At 40.8% G+C, this 19,583-nt stretch overlaps 1 protein-coding gene across 3 annotated transcripts in view; it reads left to right on the top strand.

The window, feature by feature from the left end:
- The first annotated feature begins 2,251 nt into the window (after positions 1-2,251).
- Positions 2,252-19,583, top strand: part of TRAK1 (trafficking kinesin protein 1) — a 117,741-nt gene continuing 100,409 nt past the window's right edge. For all 3 annotated transcript variants that reach the window (XM_074150543.1, XM_074150542.1, XM_074150546.1), the window contains exon 1: positions 2,252-2,359. In XM_074150543.1, the coding sequence (XP_074006644.1) occupies positions 2,274-2,359 (86 nt within the window). In that variant the 5' untranslated portion in view covers positions 2,252-2,273. The remainder of the gene's footprint in view (positions 2,360-19,583) is intronic.

Genomic DNA, 19,583 nt, shown 5'->3' with positions numbered 1-19,583 from the left:
AAATGTTGGTTGAAAAATTCTTAATTCTCAGAAAAAGTAAATTTTGTAATTGAGAAATGAATGAAAACAAAAAAATGGATTTTCACAAGATATTTTATCTAGTGTGATTTTCAGGGAAACATTTGTGGAAATCCCAACTTTCACACGAAAGGTTTAAATGGGAAATCTTTCTTCTTAGTTCTCCACATTGGTGAAAAGAAATATTTTTCTCTGAAAATTCAGCCTTAAATGAGTATTTTATTCCATTTCCTGGCCACTAAAGTGCTGTATTCACATATTGCTGCGAATGTTAGTTCTGGATTGTCTTGAATAGATACTGATTGCTGAAGGCCTACTGCTGTATTTCTTTCCTTCTCTTTTTCTTTTTTTCACTCTCAGGGAAGAAAGGGTAACTTTTTTAAAAATTATTTTTCTGTATCTCTCTGCCTTTTAAAGTTTCATGGTACTGGAAAAAAGATTATCTCCATAACAGCGGAACTAAATGTTATAAATAACTTGGGGATGGGAAGATGTCTTTAAAACAGGACATGTACAATATTTTTCTCAGTGAAAAGTTTGGTGTGAAATATTTTCATTTGTTATTACTTTAAATGTTGTTGCTTCACTTTCAGGCTCAAATTTAATTTCTGCTATTGCAGGTCTTTGTGTTCAAGCTTAAGATGAAGTGTGGAAGTGCACATGGGAATAGAATTACATTTGCAAATGTGAATCACCTCATCAAATCCACTGTTCACCATATGGTGAATTTCAGTCTTCTGTAATCACAGCCTGATACTCATAGCAGTTCTTGCACTTTAATATGTTAAAACTGCATGAGTCAGGACTGCTGTGAAGCAGGAAAACAGTGATGTGCAAGGACACTGGGAATATCTGCGGCTCCACTGATAAAGTAAATGACAGTTTATGCATCTTAAAGGCTGGAGATTATCCAGGCATACAGCGATGCTCAGTCTTGAACTGAAGAATAATGGGATGATTGAATGGAAATCAGTGTGAAAACATGCATGAGTGTAAAGGATTGGTATAGTAAGAAGTCAGTCCAGAATGAGAAATCTTTTTTTGATCAGAGTTGGGTTGTCAGCATCCAAAAGCTTGATGCAATAGGAAACACTGTAAATAACCATCGATGTAGTTCTGAGCCTTTTGAATAATTGCAGTTGAACTTTAAAAATCTAGATAGACACAAGTGGGAAGGTAACTTCTAATAAGCAAGATAAGAAATGTTTAAAATTGTGTTATCTTGTGTTTTGTCTGAAGGACCATCTGTTTTTGGAGAGGTTTTGCCAGGAGGGAGTTGCATCTCGTATCTACAGAGATTTAAAAGTTTGTCACTGGTGTGAACTTACCCTTGGAAGACAATGTTTACACATCTTTTGTTTTGACACGGAGAGTTGAATCAGTCCACAAAGAGAATTGCTGCGGGGAGAAGAGGTGGCTGTGACTGCAAACTTGTCCTGAATGTGAGGGGACAGGAGACTGTCTGAGAAGAACTGTCGTGATCTTTCTTGGAGGAGAAATTAAGAAAGGAAATTGCTCAAAAGTTTTCTTGAGGAATGGGAAATTATTTCCAAATTCTTTGAACTCTGTTTGCTGAGGTGACTATAGGTGCACTGTATAAGAATGCCATTTTGAAGGAGGGCAGAGTTTGTCACTGGCTTTCCTTTGGAGGATAATTTCAGCAAAATGGGGTTTAATTTGTGGGAGTACTTGTGTGATTGCCAGATGAGCTCATAGCTCCATTCTCTCATCAGTGTTTCGAGTGTTTCACTTGTATCAGAAAGCCTTAGTCTTTTCAAAAGTATGCTGTTTTAAAGTACTACGTTGCTCTATAGATAAATCTTACTACTTTTACGAAGACTCTGGAAACATATTGTAGTGTTTTCATGGTGGTGTGTGCTTCCCTGTTTGTTTTCTATGTGATGTTTGAAAGGGAAAGATCTGCGAACATCTATTCTGTCCAGAGGATGTTTGCATACAGTTGTCTGTACTGCTCTGTGCTCAAACTAAAAGTTTTGGACATGGTTAAGAATGTAGATATTGTAAAAAGCATTCGAAAGATCAAGGTTTTAATGCAGCAGACTGAAGAGAGTAGTTGTCCAACCCTTTCTCTTTGACTCCGGTAGTTTGTGTAACTGCTCTGCCAAGAGAGGGCGAGGAAACTTGTGCCTGAGCCAAAGTCACAATTGCATTCAAATGACCTTACAGCATCAAGAACTGTTCATGTGGGGGAAACGCAAATAGAAGCGACACTTAAAATTAAGCCTGCTAGCCAAATGGTGAAATTCTGGAGGGGAAAAGGAGGCTCAAGAAAGGAAGAATGCCGTGCAGATGATGAAGAGCAAAAAGAGTTGAAAACCAGGTACAGCAATGGCTGCTACGGAGCTGTAATCCCCTGATACTGTTTGTCTCTCCTGGAGCTTAGCTGTGAACGTAGTATGTATGTAGTGTGTGTACAGAGGCATTGCTAGCCGTGTTTTAAATTAATTCAGGCAAAGGGAACATGGCAAATGCTGCTTTAGGACTTTTCGGATTCCCTTACTCTGCAGTTTAGTTGAATGCTGTTTTTCAACTATTGCACTGCATAATGCTGCCTGGCCTCTTTTCTCAAATAACGCTGAGCTGCTGGTGTGTTGTCAGATGCAGATTTTGTTCTGGTGGGGCTGGGGGAAAGACTTATTCTTTGATGTGCAAAAGTAGGGCATCGACGGGGTGCTGTGCTTGAACGGGTCAAAGATCCCTGTTTGCTGTGGCTACTTTCTCCCTCACTAGCTCAAGGTCTGGAGTTAGTCCTAGTAAACTGCCATGCTATTTAAAATGCTGCCACCATAAGGGTGTGTGGTTTTTTTTTTTTTTTTTTTTTGGAGAATAAACCAGAAGGAATCTGAGAGCTAATATTATTAAGGTTACAGATGAAACTGCTTTGGGCATGGGGTGTCCTAAGTCATGATATAATTATTAAACAAGTGGTGTGGTGGGATCAGGCAAATCAGTGCAAGCTGAATTACTCGCACAGGTTTGCAGGTTTTTGACTGCAAAGAAATTGCAGTTCTTTGGGATGCGTGTGTTGTCCTGTATTCACAGAACAATTCATTTGTCACTGATTTCTATTGGTGATCCTGGAGCGTCAGAGGCAGGAAATGTGTTAACATTTATATGCTGTGTGTATTAATCTTCATATATGCTGATAAATACTTTGGTAATTTTAAGCCTATTTACTGTAGTATGCTATTAGTGATGCTTGTCTAACCGGTATCCTGGACTTCATTCTGTTGTTAAATGGAAATTTCTGCAATATAAGGAGCTTAGACATGAGTGTTTCCTTTGAAACACAAGATAACTTGTGCTGGCGATGTCGTCATTTTATTAAGCCCATTTTCTGGATATGGTTTGAGTTTGCTTTCCTTATGTGCTTGAATTTGAAACCAGAACTTTAAAACAGAAAAAAAGCAAAATGGTTAAGAATTAATGCATAGATTTTGGGCAGTATGAACTATTTTCTTCATAGAATTTTTTTTAAAAGAATAATAATAAAAATTGCAACTGCTTCTAATAAATTAAAACAAGAAATCAAGTTTAACTCTATTTTTCACATGCTTTTTGTTACAAAACCCATTTCATCTCAGAGCCAAAATAGTTTAAAGGGCCTTTTTATGGTTGGGAGCTTTTTAGCTTTGGAACAATGCCCACGATAACTGCTCCTTGTTCTGTGATTGACTGACTTGAAGGAAGCTGACATTTCTTCATCAAAAGCTTTACATTTTCAAACTTTATGAAACAGCTTTGGACTGGCGCTACCTGCAATGCCTACAATCCTTAACGCACTCAAAGATCTCAGTGCTGGAGCTGGTTTTAGACTGTTGTCGGAACGCAAAGGGAAGGAAATGAGACGTTTTGGTGGAGTTGTTAGCATCTGTAACCTGACTTTGCAAATTATGGGAGCGTAATTGTAGCTGGACAGAGATGCAGTTCATATCAGGCAGAAAGAATACCCTTCTTGTTAGCTCTTTTTGCTCTCCTCTTCTGGCCCCGCTAGTTCAGGTAGGGTTACATTGCAACAGAAGGGCACTTAAATTCTAGTAGGAGCCCTTGTCTGTAGGGATTAGACTGAAAAATCTAAAGTGTTCTTGAGTGAAATACATCTGATGGATTTTTCTTGTTCATTTTCATATGGCTCACTTTTTCTTCTTGTAAATTTCTGTTTTCCCCCTGATAAAGATCATAAAAGTACAGCGAGTATAAAAAGTCTGTATTCTCCCTGCTTGCTTACCCGCATTTCTTGTTTCTTTCTGTTAAGTCTGCTTCCAGTGAGGTACTTGTATTCGTCACAGAATGGCTCAGAATTTATCCCCGCTTTCCTTTTTTATCTCTAAAATGCAGAGGAACACCTGCCTTGCACAGGTGTTAGGGAATTTTCAGTTCTTGTGGAGAAAGTATTTTTGGAGGAACACGTTAAAATCGGAAGTATTTTCGACAGGCTTTTATTTCTTCTCAGTTCGTCCCCATCCCTCCTCCTTGTGTATCCCAGGTGTTGCTGTTTAATGTATGTACTGCTATGGCACGGACTACAATGGAAATCAGTTTTGGTTCTTTCTGGTGAACGGTGTCCCAAAACATGGCGTTAACACAGATACTAAAAAGAAAAGTTGGAGGTGGAGGAAGTTTATGTGGAAGTTACTGTGAGAAAATACTCTGTAGTAGGTCTTGTTCAGTGAGCAGTCTGGGTCTAAATGTGTGAAGGCAGCTTGGATAAAAGCAAAATGCAGACCTGTACTAAAATTTGCAGACTGGCCAGAAAACAGAATAACTTAATTAAGTCTTTAAACAGAACTGTAAGTATTGGGACTAATTTATAATATGTTTACCAGCCTTCCAGATTAGGATTTTGGTTGGGATTATTCTGAATCAACTCACTTCAAATATGAAATTAAAGACTGGGGTGGATATGCAGCCTTTTAGAGCAGTGCAGCTTGCCTTCAAATGGTGGCTAAGTCGTCATGGAGCTGTACAGGAATTACTGGGAAAAACAGGATTAGAAGCCATATCGAGTGTATTTCACCTTACGGTTTCAAAGTTGTTAGATTTTTAAATACTGAAACTATTTCCTCGTCAACTGTGATACTGTTCCCTTTGATCCCACCTCATTCTGAAATCCTTTTACTGTAAAAGATGAGTTGTGCTTCCTGATGTCGTTTGGATTCATACATATAAGGTTTCATTAGAAAGCTGGAACTGAAGTTAAAGTGTAGCTGACAGAAACTTTTAATAGAGGAGATGCAGAAAGAATAGCTGCCTAGCTAGGCTCTGAAAAATCATGTGAACTTCAAGGCACTCGAGCTTAATTTAGTGGAAGACTGGCCCGAGAGGCTTAATATAGATAGCTCAGATATCATGTGGAAACTCTAATTTAGACATGTATTGATATAAGAGACCTTGAGCTTATTTTTATTTGTGTCTGGCTGGATTGTTTGTTTGCCTCCCTTAACCCTACTCTTCATTCTCAGGAAATGCAGTACTCTTGCAACTGTTCCTGCACAACTACACCTACCTGTACCAGGGAGACTGAAGGAAAATCAGCTTTCCAATACTGACGTTTGTTCTGGTTTAGCCAGTTTTCAGTGGAGCCTTCAGTAAACTTGTTTGATGCTGCTCCTGGTAACTCTGATTGAGAAGGTGAAACAAGTAGTGGCTCTGGTCAGGATATCCTTCCCCTTGCTGAGAAGGGTTGGTGACTTTTAAACATGGCTTTTCCTTTTCTTCCTGTAAGTAAAGTTCTTGAAGTGATGAGAGAGACAATGAATGTCCTAGGGAAAATGCTTGTCTCTTGAAGTGGAGAGGAAAGCAGGTAAGTTAATTCACATGCACCCCCTTCTCAGTGCCCTCCTTCCAATGTAAAACAAAACCAAACAAAACAAACTTGAGTTTGTTTATCTTGAAATGGCAGTCTTTACATCAGACAAATTCTTTGCTCTTCTCTGCCCCTTAAAGAAAGCTGCAAGTTCACTGGGATTTCTACTCATTTTCCTTTTTTATTTTTTGTAAATTATGCATAAGCACTAGTTTACTTGTATGTTTCCCAATCCTGTAACTTCAAATTATAGCTGTAACATCAATGGCACAGTAATTTTTAACTCAGTTCAGAAAACTTCTTGCTTCTGGCGTGGTCATTAACATAACATCAGCAGGAGGGTCATAGTGTAGCTGATGTGACTTGCCCTCTGATGAAAGTGTCATGGGAAAAACAAATGGACGAATGGGTTCCCTGTATGTTTACAGTAGCCATGGAAAGTTCTGCTTTGCTAAAATCTACATTAGGCTTAGGAAAAAAACCCACACTCTAAATCTTTACTTAAAAAAAAAAAAAATCTGATGCTTTCAAGTGTCACTTCAGCTTTGCACAGGAATTTATTTGGGGTAAAATCATGCTGTTGGTCTGGAAGCAGCTGGGGATTTTAACTGTACAAGAAAAAATGCCTCCGAAGTGTGTGTTCAAAGTCTGGAGTAGGTGGTGTTGATATCACTCCCAGACTTCTTAAAATTGCAGCCCTTAATGCAATCACAGTTTATGACATGTAAGTGTACTTATGGATCTATAACTTTATAACTGGAGATTCAGGTATTGTTATGAAAGCTACTGTAGTCTTCCATGAGAAGAATTAAAATACCTCAACATCCTTACAAAAAAGTGACGGAGTAAGTAGGACTCCTTCATGTTTAAAAACTTAAGTTGATGGTGAATATTTCACTACTTAAATTCTCTGTGAACGCAGCTAACTTCTATGAACCATTTAGAAGAAGAGTCAGACCAAGGCTCTTTGTGGAGGGTTGCAAAGCATTTGCTGTAATGACACAAGAGCTCTGTTGGTCCATCCATTCTGAGTAAGTCACAGAACTGTCCTCTGGTAGCAGAGTGGGGGAAGCTGCAGAAGTTTATGGGCGATACAGGGAGGACAGTTTTGTGCTTGAAGTTTCAAAGTCTTGGTAACTTTTTCTTCACCTTTCTGAGAGATGGCAAGTTCCTTTTTGGTTAAAAAAAAAAAAAATCTCAAATACAGATGCCATGAGTCAAAATGATTTATTTTAAGATGTCTTGAAAATTTTGGATGGCACTTGAGCATATTATACCATGCAGAATGCCATTTAATGCAACATCTGAAGATGACCTACTTCTGGTTATGTCTCTGTTACATTTAAGTTTACCATAATTTAACAATAATTAGAATCTATTGGTTAGTCTACAACTAACTTTTTGAAGGGAGAAAGAGGGAAATATTTACATTTTGTCTTTATTGAACAGCATTGCATTGTTTTGCTACTGACAAGAAATGACCGTCTCAAGTTTTTGAGTGCACTTATATGTGAAGGACAGCCTCAATCTCTGTGATTCGTTTGTATTAGAAGTAGGTTTTGTTATGACTACTCAAAATGCAAACCAAATATTTTTATTTACAACTTTTTTGAACATCAGACCAATCCCTTGTTCCATTAAATTCTTGCTGTTAAACTACAGAACTCAGTTCTAGAGATAGAAAGGAACAAGCAAGTGGGTATTTTTAGTGTTAAAGCACTCTTTCATTTCATGAAGTGCTATCGGATTTTTTTCTCCCTTCTCAAGGTTTGATGGAAACATGCCTCACGTGCCTTTTTGAGACTCTAACCGGCCTTTAATTCTGTGGCTCCAAACTTTGGGGACTGGAGTGCATGTCACTCGTGCCTTTTTCCTGTAGCGATCATAGCATGCAGCGAAGCTACAGAACTCAAAACACAGGTATCCATACAAAACTGACCCGGGCAAGGCTTTTAATCCCACTGTTTTATTACTGTTTTATAGTGAGAGAAATAACTTAGCTTTGCACTTTCCTGCAAAGTGTCACATACTTCATTACATGTTGCTTATAAAGAAACAACCATGGAAGACTGCTGAATTGTGAACTAATGTCTACTTAAGTGTACTTCAGATTATCAATGTGTTTCTAACAGATTCAGATTTTACAGTGTTGTTTATAATGCAAAAAAGGGCATTTTTAATACATTTTTTTGAGACTGCCTGTAAAATACCTATTGCCTGGGGAAAAAAAATATATGTTCTGTCTGCGATGGGCGTGCAGTAAAGGCTTCCCTAACTCGACAAACCATTCCTTAGTGTGCCTCTCTAGTCTCTCCTGTCACCAGACTGAGCCGTGGGGCTGCTACTAGGACTGCAGAAATGTTTTCTGCTGATAATGTACATGTCTTGTAGTTGAGAAGCTATTTTTAGCAGTCTGGTTAGACGGAGAGTCACTGAGGGACAGAGTCCTGGCGGAGAGCTGTGAAAGGGAGCAGCTAATGGTTTGGAATGGGAAGGGGGGAGAAAACGTACCTTTCACTCCCAACTGCCTTGTCTATTTTTTTGCTATGTTGTTATTTTCTGGTAACTTGTGAAGAAAAGGCAGGTTTTGCAGGTTTGTTAAGGAATAATCTCTGTGTTATTGAGGGAAAATCGGTAGAATTGCAGGAGGGCAAACTTCCTTTTTCACTGTGACGTTTGAAGGCTGCCTGGCTCTCAGCAAGCTCACACCTTTTAACTGGAGCGAATATGAGAATTTTCACTGAATTTCACTGAATTTAATTTAGAGTTGGAAGGGACCATAGAGATCATCTAGTCCAACTCCCCTGCTGATGCAGGGTTGCCCAGAGCATGTCAGGGCTGCATCCAGGCGGATCTTGAAAATCTCCAAAGAAGGGGACTCCACAACCTCCCTGGGCAGCCTGTTCCAGGGCTCTGTCACCCTCACCGTGAAGAAGTTTTTTCTCATATTTGAGTGGAACCTCCTATGTTCCAGCTTGTGCCCGTTGCCCCTCGTCCTATCGCTAGAAACCGCTGAAAAGAGTCCAGCTCCATCCTCCTTCACCCCACCCTTTAGATACTTATAAGCATTGATAAGGTCTCCCCTCAGCCTTCTCTTCTCCAGACTAAAGAGTCCCAGCTCTCTCAGCCTTTCTTCATAAGGGAGATGCTCCAATCCTTGAATCATCTTCGTTGCCCTACGCTGGACTCTTTCCAGTAGTTCCCTATCCCTCTTGAACTGGGGAGCCCAGAACTGGATGCAGTATTCCAGTTGTGGCCTCACCAGTGCGGAGTAGAGGGGGAGAATGACCTCCCTCAACCTACTGGCCACACTCTTCCCTATGCAGCCCAGGATCCCGTTGGCCTTCCTGGCCACAAGAGCACACTGCTTGCTCATTGTCATTTTGCTGTCTACCAGGACCCCCAGATCTTTCTCTTCGGAACTTGTCTTCAGCAGGTCCACACCTAACCTGTATTGGTGCCGCTCTTCACTGTGCCTTAGCGGAGAGGCTCTGACCTGGGACGGTTTGGATGGAGTGGGAGTTACGTGAAGTTGTACGCTGCGTTTACTTACATGCAAGTCCTTTTCCTGATTGCACAGTAACCAGGGAAGGGAGATGCAGACGACAGTACCACTGAAAAAAGAAAATTGTTATAAATCGTGGAACTTCGACCGTGATACTCAGCTACCGGCCGCTTTTTAATATTTAAAATTTGATATTTAAAAGAAAACTCAGGTGAGCTTCAATTTGTTCTATTTTAATCGCAGAGGGATTGTACAAAAAGACAGCGGAGGCAGAAAAATAGCACAAAGCACAAGAGGGGCCACCATTTAACATGATTATGTGCTACATGATGAACGCAGGGCAGGAAAGCTACTGGGTTTTCCTCGTGGCCAAATAGCTAATGAGACTCCCCTAAATTCACTGCAGTGCTTTCTCCCTCCTTCCTTCCAACTTTTTTCTTTATTTTTAATGTGTGTTTTGTTTTAGTGCTAAAGTCAAAGGTCATCCCCTGCATTTCAATCTCCATGTCCGTGGCTGAGTGAATGCGCTTTTCTTCACTTTCATGCTTATCTTTCTAAGTAAAACTTGCAGGTAGAGAACTTAAAATGGAATTCCAAGCTGTTTGAGACTTCTCTAAATGACATACCTGGGAACGCTGCCACATCACTGAAATGTTTCTGCTGGGTGTACTTCATTGCTGTGGGGACACCAAAAGATAAAGTGAGGTAGACCGTGTCAATTGCTTTAGTGTTTCATAAAATAACATTCCATGCAGCAGAAGGTTTGCAGGAGTGCTGATGTGAAAGTTCAACCATCTCTCTTCTTACTACTTGTTGTTAGGATTTGTATGTTCCATCATATTATCTCTTCATACTGGAGTAGTGTCATCTACCTGACATGGAAAAACTTTTTTTTTTTTTTTTTTTCGTTTTCTCTCAGTTGAAAGTAACTTTCAAAACATTTGACTTTCTGTCCTTTGGCCAGTCAGAATGGGTTCATGCTGAATGTTATCTTTCTTCATTTTGACTGGTGGGTGTTGGCTGATGCTATTGTATGGTGGCTGACTTTTGTGCTACATGTGCAGTCCTGAGGATTTTTTTGGGCTTAATCTGGTCGTGCAACTTTGCTTATGTAGGATGTTTGTAGGAAAATTCTGCATATAGCTCTTGGGTCATGTATTTTCTGCCCATCGTTGTGTAGAACATGATGTACTCTGGGTAATATGCACTTTGCTAAGCTGATGTTCAGTTTTACTTTTACAGCTGTTTGTAATTTGTCTGAAGAACACAGACCATAATGGTTAAAACCTGGTGGCGATGGTGACAGCCCTTGTTTTGCAGCAAGAGGAGCTGAAAATGAGTGCAAACTGTATTACGGTAGCCAACTATTAAATGTTTGGTTTTAAAGACTTGATGGCATACTTGAGTCACACTGAGCCTGGTGGCTGCACTGAGGAACAGAGAATGAGGTGACCGGTGTCCCTCTAGTTGCCTTTTTGCACCGTGAATGACCTGTGCAGCTGTAATATCTGCAGGTAGATTTGGAGCAAAGATAGAGCATGCTCAAATTCTCTTCCTGCCTTCATTTGTTCGAGGTATACTCTACTATTGTGCACTAATGTGCATATACATTATTTTAACTAGAATTGTGTTAAAAAAAATAAAAAAAAAATCCAAGAACTGAACAGATCCATATATCTTCAGTGACATAACTGGGATGCATGACTGCAAAAACAAGCTTATTAGCTAAGAATGAACTTGTGCAAGGGGAAAGAGGCAAAATCTGTCTGAATTCAGAAACCTGCAGCTAAAACGCCATGCCAGTAAATCCTATATGCACTCTACTAGCAAGAAAATACTCTTCTTTGTGCGAACTATATGTTTGGGCTTTCTGTGGTTTCTTAATTGCACTGTAAATTGGTATCTGTAAATAAGAGGCCTTTGAAAGGCTAATGAACAGCTCTGTTCAGTGTCTTCAGGTCTGAACACAATGTAAAGATTGAGGAAGAGTAGAAACCTATGAAATGATACTGTTGTGCAAAAGTTCAAAGGAGAAAACTTGCAAAAATCCCCCCAAAACGTAGTTGCCAGTTGTTAAGGGATCTGTTGCTGGACTTTTTTTACATTGCTTTTTTCCCTGCTTAATGGTAAATTTAGCATGGATTATCTGAAATCACTGGGAGTTGTAAAACACTGTTCTGAGCCCTGTCGACGTGGCTGTAGGAGCACTCCTCGGCAGCAGGATTCCGTGGGAGACCATATAGGCGTACGCTGTGTCGTTTCTATGCAATTTCATGGTATGTTCTGGGAAAACCTGTCTCTTACCTGGCCCTTCTGGCGTACTGTGCAACTGATCTTAGCCTAGAAAGTTGTGGATCCAAGTCAAGTCGCTGACCTTTTCCTCCTGCTTATTAATAAACCGTGGTGTTTCTGCTGCAGTCAGTGTAGGTAGAGCGAGGAAGAGGGCATTTTGGCCCGGGCTCGTCCCCCTGAGAAATTGGCAGCACGCCTCGCTCAAATTGCACAGAGGTCTCTTGGGCTGTGGAGGCAACTGGTATGGATTTTGGTGGCTGTGGAGTCTGGACTGAACAGCAGCTTTGGAGCAAGGGCACGAGTGGTGGGACTGCAGAACTACAATGAAAACCTGTGGATCTGTGAAGAGCTCTAGGAAGGTTCTGGTGCAGCTTGTCACTTAGCAAGACATTCACCCCAGAGGGGCTGTGATAGACTTACTGCTACTTAAACGCTGGCTGCCTTTTTAAACTATAGGATGGTTGCTTATTTTGGCCTTGACGTGTCAGTTGCTGGTGGTGGTGATGATGATGATGGTAGTTTACAATTGCTAGGCCTGAGTCATGGGAAACTCTGCTTCCTGTTTCTGCCATGGAGATTCCAGCCTAACGATGAATGTCAGTAGGGTATTTTGATGATTGTTTTTTTTATTTAATAATATAAATGAGGTATGTGCACACTGTTTTTATTTCTTTTCTGTTTCCATGGTGAGGGACAGGTGTGTGCAAACTGAGCTTCACTGCAGTGGGCCATGGGATCTTACAGAGACATAAGAGCACACAGAAGAATGGGACATTTTGAAGTGACAATTTCAAAGTGGTGGCAGAATATCTTACTGAGGAGAAGCGAAAATGTTTCTTAGTAGAAATTGGGGTCGTGTCTTTGCTGAACCCTGCAGTTGGTACAGATGAATAAACAGTATGTTTCTGAAAACTGAGTTGTGATCCAGAACAGCAAGGGAGGTGAGGGTGGTCTAGTGTACCCAGGTCTCTGCAGGAGGAATGACTGCCATGTTTAATTCCCTGAATCCTGGTAGGAATCCTTGTAGGGGAAGCATTGCCATTTTCTCTTTGGGATACAGTCTTGTCTTTTGCTTGAACTGTTGCACAAACTGTTTGCGTTGCTATGTTCTTCCGACCAAAAGGATTACCAAGAATTTGTTAAACAAAGCCAAAATTGTTATTTGTAAGGGGCAAGTGATGGTCTGGAGATGTCTGCTGCTATTGGACATGCTTTCCAATGTTATTTCAACATTTCTTCCAGAAAATTCTGTTGGACCCTAAACCTTCAGTGAGATATGCTATAATACGTCACCTTGATTGTGCTTAAAGCATAACTAAATTTACATCAAAAGCTTTTCTACGTGAACCATAGAGGGAGTTAAATAGGTTGACTTCGTTTCGGGGAAGCCAGTGCCTATGTAGAATATAGAAGTATTTTTCTAAAAATTTTCTCTTTTAATGATGTGACGTGCAGCGCTTTCCAGGCAAGTTCATTTTTCCCTGTCTGCCACTCGGAGTTGCAAGGAAGTGATCTCCAGACCTTCTTTAAGAGAAAGAGTTTTATATTCTCTCTTGACAGTAAAAGAGATGTGATAAAGCTTTAAGGTCTGATGGTAGAATATATTGGACAGAGAACCTAAAATTAATGAAGGCTAAATAATGAAATTGAGGGTGAGCGGTCTCAAAGCACTTTTTAATGTTAATGGCTTCAGCTGTCAAATTTTGGCTTCTTTTTACCTTTTTTGGCTCAAATAAAAGTTTGGATATGAAATGAGCAATCTACGCAGGGATTTTACAGAGTAGGTAAAGAGGTCTGTTCCTTTCAGGAAATCCTGTGTTTATATTCAGGATTGCGCTTGTAGGCCTTGCTTTCCATTTTGCTTGTTGATTTAGAAATCCAAATCTTCCACAGTTCCCTTGACAGAAGTTTGCTTCTTCATGCACAAGGAAAACCTGTGAAAGTCTTCAAATAGTCAATTACTTTGGCTTTAGTGATGCTTTTCTGTAGTGTAAAAGTTGATTACCTTCTAATGTATCTGTGGGTACTGAAAGTCTAGAAGATGTTCCAGTCTTAAATCTGAGTAAATGTTATCATTATTTTAAGGAAACTGAGTACGGGGAGTGATAACTTTGCTTGTGATAGAGTGTGCATGAGTTGGGGAAAAAGAATCCTAATTGTGGTTCTGAGGCTGATAGGACCTTTGCCCTGCCAAATTTAGATCATGAGAAAACAGTTTGAAGGAAGAAGAGAGATGCTTTCTTTTAAATCAGGGGTGGGGAACATTAGTGATATTTTAATTTTTTTTTTCTATTTGAAGTGCTTCAAATGCTGTGTTTTCCAACCTTGTAAACCTACATGTTGATCTGTGTACTTCTACCTTTACCATGTGTATCTAATATTTTACTGAATTTGTGCAGTTCCTCTTACTGCTCGAGCAAGGCTTGCTTTTGATACTGTAGAGAAAAATTTCACTTTCAGAGAAAGTTTTCAGAGAAATTTCAGTCTACCAATTAAGCTGTAGAGTACACACAGGAAAAAAATCCTTGACATGCAGGAATAAAGTTCGTTGAAGAACTGTTTCCCCTCACTGAGAGCTGGCTCTGTTGCTTGCCTGAGGCTGTTGGTATACTCGGAATGCTTTCCGACTGGGTGCTAAGATATGAATAAGTCATAAGGCATGCTGGTAAGTGGGAAACTGAATAGACTGATTGGTAAGCAGGTCGGCTTGCCTAGTCTGCTTACAGTAGTTTTAGGTCTCCATCAACAGAGACTTACAATAGAGCAAGAGCTGGCTGGGGGAAGTTTAATCAGGTGCTTTCTTACTGCCCGTGCCGTGACTCTTGGTGAGTGAGGTTCAATGTCCAGTACTATCTGTTCTGCATTTTGGAGAATATGTACATGCATACAGGGATTTATTTGAGGGACACCTTCAAGAAGCATCATGTTTAAGTGTTATTGCAATTATTTTCCAAAATCAGTTTCCAAATTGTTTGGAACCATTTGCTCCATCTGTATTGAGTGACTTCAGAATTTTATTTTTGTGGTCCTTTGGGGAGAGTTACAATGCTGGATTTCAATTTCATTGCGTAATTAAGTAAGATAGCTTAGTCTGTAAATGAAGCAAAAGCATAGCGTGTATTGCATTTAATTTATTTTTTTTACCCCTTAGCTCGTGCTCTTATGTAGTTCTTCCTTGTAAGGAGACTTTTTGTTTTGTTTGGTTTTTTTGTTTAAAGACTCTATCACAGAGTTGCTCTCGCCATCTTCATGTTAATGCCCCTGGAATTTTCTGAAAACTCTGTTCCAAAATCTTTGCTAGTGTGACTTTGACTTTAATGGCACTAAGCCATGGGTATTTGGCTCAGTTTCCTAGAATTCCACAGCCTGTTGTTAAGATAAACATTTCTAGGTTCCCAAGAACACAGACGAGTGTATATGGTAATATACAGAGTAACCTTTAAACAGCAAATTCTTATTTTCCTATTTCATTCTTGATGTGTACACACAAACTTCATAAGCAGAAAAACGACCTGACAGAATAATTGTGCTGGTTTTTTTTTTTTTAAACTACATTGTAGCATTTTGAGAAGGGCTGTGAGATTTCTCTCTTTTGTTGTAGCCATTAGCTTCTATGGAAGCTGAAGGGAAGCAGCGTTGGGCTGGAATGGTATGTGTTGAGATGCCGAACCCTTGTTAGTCAGCAGCTCGTGTCTCAGTTGCTGGGAAGTTCATGTGACCAAGGCTTTGGTATAAGGCCCAGAATTGCTGGATGTTTAGGAATCCATTGTCTTGTAGGACTTGGGAGGTGATGGTTCCCCTGTACTGGGCACTGGTGAGACCCCACCTCGAGGGCTGTGTCCAGTTTTGGGCCCCTCCCCACAAAAAAGACACTGAGGTGCTGGAGCGGGTCCAGAGAAGGGCAACGGAGCTGGTGAGGGGTCTGGAGAACAAGTCTTATGAGAAGAGGCTGAGGGAGCTGGGGGTGTTCAGCCTGGAGACAAGGAGGCTGAGGGGAAACCTTCTCGCTCTCTACAACTCCCTGAAAGGAGGGTGTAGCCGGGGGGGGGTCGGTCTCTTCTCCCAAGTCCCAGGCCATAGGACAAGAGGAAATGGTCTCAAGTCATGCCAGGGGAGGTTCAGATTGGATATTAGGAAAATTTTTTATACTGAAAGGGTTATTGCACATTGGAATGGGCTGCCCAGGGAAGTGTTTGAGGCACCATCCCTGGAGGTATTTAAGGGACGGGTTGACATAGTGCTTAGAGACATGGTTTAGTGATGGTTTTTATCAGAGTTAGGTTGATGGTTGGACTAGATGATCTTAAATGTCCCTTCCAACCTGGACAATTCTATGATTCTATGATTATGTCGCTCAACGCTGCTACCTAAAGTGACTTGTAAGGCCCGAGTATCCACAAGTGTTGGAGGTCTGGCTTTCTCTTGGCTGAAAATGGCTGTGATCTGTATTCCCCCCTGCCCAAAGCTTTAGAGAGGGGCTGTAATTATAGAGCTTGTGACAGAGCTGGGTTCGGTTCACTCATGTCTTCTCAAACATAATAGTGTATGGTTGAAAGCATTTTTCCCATGTATAACTACTTCAAGACAACAAAAGAAAATGGATGCGAGGGGGCAGGGATATTAACAGCCCATTAAGAAATTGTGGGATAGGTTCTGAGGAACTCTGTGCATGTTTAGGGTTGTAAGACAACCTTGGAGAGTGAAGGAGGTTCTCACTGGATTGTGCCAGTTGCTGGAGCTGCTGGTGAGGTTTGCTGCCAGGCAGCGAGGGCCAGTGATGCTAGTGAGCCAAAGCAAATCTGAGTTTCTTACTCGGAGCAGGAATCGGTGGTCTGACTGTTCTTGGAGGTAAACTTCCTGATTTCTTTAAAATTGCTCCTACCAGCAGTAGGAAACTTTAGGTTCTTACTCTCTGAAAAAAATAATGGGATGTTCTTACTCCACAGATTGATTTTGATTTGTTTGGGTTTTTTTCTTCTTTTTTTTTTTTTTTTATCTATCATCTTTTTATATGATTATTCAACTTGGTCCAAAGCAATAAACTCAGTCTGAAATTAAGTGGATCAGGACACAGCAGGTATGGTGTGGGTTTTTTTTTTTTAGGGCAGTTTGCAAGGAATTTTGTTCCTTTTTTCTATCAGCTGGTCCTCTCAGCCCTGCTCTCACAGTCTCTGTGCAATATGAAATAGTAAAGAAAAGCAGCAGTCTTAGTTCTGTTCTGTGATATTTTGTGTAAATCCTTTCAGAAGGAAAGCTATTAAAATTTGAAATTATGACACTTTTCCAATCCCATAAAACAGCATTTTTTAAAATTTTAAATTATACCAACTCTATGCAGACTCTTAAAAGTCATTGTGGAGGGTGAGAAATTAAAAAAAAATCCTCCCGTAATAGGAGAAAAACAATAGTAATGCAAAACAATATTAAAATCCTGCCCCCCAGGTCTTAAATCATGATAAATATCTGCTTTGAGTCAGTCTGTTCTTTGTTGATGGTTACTTAACTAAAACTCTTGGCCCTAATTTGTTGGCAGTTATGTTAATTGTATCTTTGTTTAAAGAGTAGTGGTGGTGGTGGAAACCACCATTCCATCATGGTCTTTCAGCTGGTTTCATTGCTTTCCCTTGCTCTTTAATGTTGTCCTGAGGAAGAAGGTATGGCTTGGCTGGCTGGTATGAGGTTTGGCTTGGAATTGTAAAATATTTTAATTTGAAGATCTTTGCGTACTGCGTGCCGTCCTAGGTCCAGGCACTGTTTGGTAGTAGGTTGTTTGGAGTGTTTTGTTTTGCTTTTCACTTTACTAGTAGCTCCTTCATGTGTGTCTGTTGCATTTGTGCCTCTTTTCTCTGTCCTGCTTGTGGTCAAGTGCTCTTGCTGGTTCTTTCTGTGGAAGGGAAATGAGCTCAGGGCTCAAGAGCAGACACAGTGGTGTTACCTCCTCTGCTGCATTTCAGAGAAATTGTGGCCATCCCACAGCTTTTCTCAACCAGGGGAAAAAAAGTACTGAATACTTATCTTTTGAAAGTCTTTGAGGCTTACAGTGAAGTTAATAAAGTGGGGAGTTTCATGTTCTTTTGGTGTATAAACAAGTAACACTTTTCAGGTTTCTGTTGTCACTATTCCCATCCGTACTATTTGAGGACCTGGTTTGCTGCCAGTGTAATAGTTTCCCCCATACCTGAGCTGTTTGACAAATCTTTGATACATGCCTTTTTTTTAGTGGTACAGGGAGATGTACTGGTAGGCAGCATATATGCTAATGTACTGAAACTGATGTGAGACCTTCTAGCAGCCTTCCAGTATCTGAAGGGAGCCTACAGGAGAGCTGGAGAGGGGGACTCTTTGTCAGGGAGTGCAGTGATGGGGCAAGGAGTAATGGTTTTAAACTGAAAGAGGGGAGATTTAGATGAGATATTAGGAATAAATTCTTTCCTGTGAGGGTGGTGAGGCACTGGAACAGGTTGCCCGGAGAAGCTGTGGATGCCCCATCCCTGGAAGTGTTCAAGGCCAGGCTGGATGGGGCTTTGAGCAACCTGGTCTGGTGTGAGGTGTCGCTGCCCCTGACAGGGGGTTGGAACTGGATGATCTTTAAGGTCCCTTCCAAACCAAACCATGCTATGATTCTATGTTCATGTAGTTTAGCTTGCGTATTGGCTGTGTATGAGGCAGGAGATCATACATGCTAAATACCAGATGATTTGGTGTTTCTTACTGGTTTTTTTGGGTCGTTCTGTTAAGTCATTAGATCCTTTCCTCCTCTTCAGCGAGTATTGAACCGTGCCCCTTGGACCCATCTTGTATTGATCTACTGCAGTGAGCGCCTTGCACGTGCATGGGTGCGAAGAGAAAGTACACGTCTGAGGTGTTTACGGTTTGCATTGCTCTACCTCTGAGCTTTGCTTTGCTACCCGAGTAATTCCTCCTTCGACTGCACACGCGGTTCTCATACGCTCTGGACTGGTGGTGGTGGTGGGCAAACAGCTTTCCCTTTCCACGACGGGTGCGCAGCATCTCTGGCTAAGATCTCCCAGCCGGTGGCGTGATGCATTGCAGAAAGGAAATGCAATGCACTAATTTTTTAACTGTTTTCCGTTTTATTTGTTCGTGGGGGCAGGGGAGGGCAAATTCGGTGACTTACATTAAATAAAAGGAGAAGGAGCTGTAAAAAGCTCCCAGTGTAATGCGAGCCTTACACAAGAAAGAACTATTTATAGAACCTTGCAATATTTGCCTGAAGGAACTCCAGAGGGGAGAGGGGCAGCGTTACATAAAGGCGGGTGAGAGCGCGCTGGTGGCTCACAGCTGCCAAGGTCAAAGCCTCACACTATGCTTCCACTCTCCCTTGGCCTGAGGGGGAGAGGAGACTGATGGGCTCCTTTTGAAGGCCAAATCCTAGTGGTGAGAAACTTTGGTTTGTGGAGAACAGTGGGGTGGTTTTAGTTCTTTTCTTTTCTCTCTTTTTCTTTTTTTTTTTAGAAATTTCTTTGTTGGGCTTTCTATTTGTGATGTTTTGATTTGCGTTACTTTTTGAAAAAACATGACTGTCTTGATTGATGACTTAGTGGTCAAACAAGGTCACAGCAGCAGCTTTAGGGACTCTGAGAGTAAGGTCTTATGCTTTACGTGTTTATACTGTCATTTAAGCATCTTCTTGATTATTGCTGCTGCTTTTCTGGCTTTTGTGCTCTAGTGGTGACTTTTTTTAGTCTAAATGACATTGCCATGCTGCTGGCAGTCAGCCAGGTATTGTTCTGGTTTTGGATACCTTCATCTGCTTAATACTTGTTGATTATGAGGCTTTATAAAAAGTGATTCTAGAAACACTTCAAATCTTCAGCTTGAAAAATATTCTTTAATGGTTTCATAGGCAGAAGAGCCCCTCTTTTGAGGCATATACCTGAGAACGTCCTTCATAGCTGTCCCGGTTTGAAGTAAAACCGA

The sequence above is a fragment of the Numenius arquata genome, chromosome 7 (assembly GCF_964106895.1).
Source record: "Numenius arquata chromosome 7, bNumArq3.hap1.1, whole genome shotgun sequence".
NCBI classification, from domain to species: Eukaryota; Metazoa; Chordata; class Aves; order Charadriiformes; family Scolopacidae; genus Numenius; species Numenius arquata.
The sequence above is the reverse complement of the archived record's forward strand: the minus strand, read 5'-3'. Positions and strand labels throughout refer to the sequence as shown.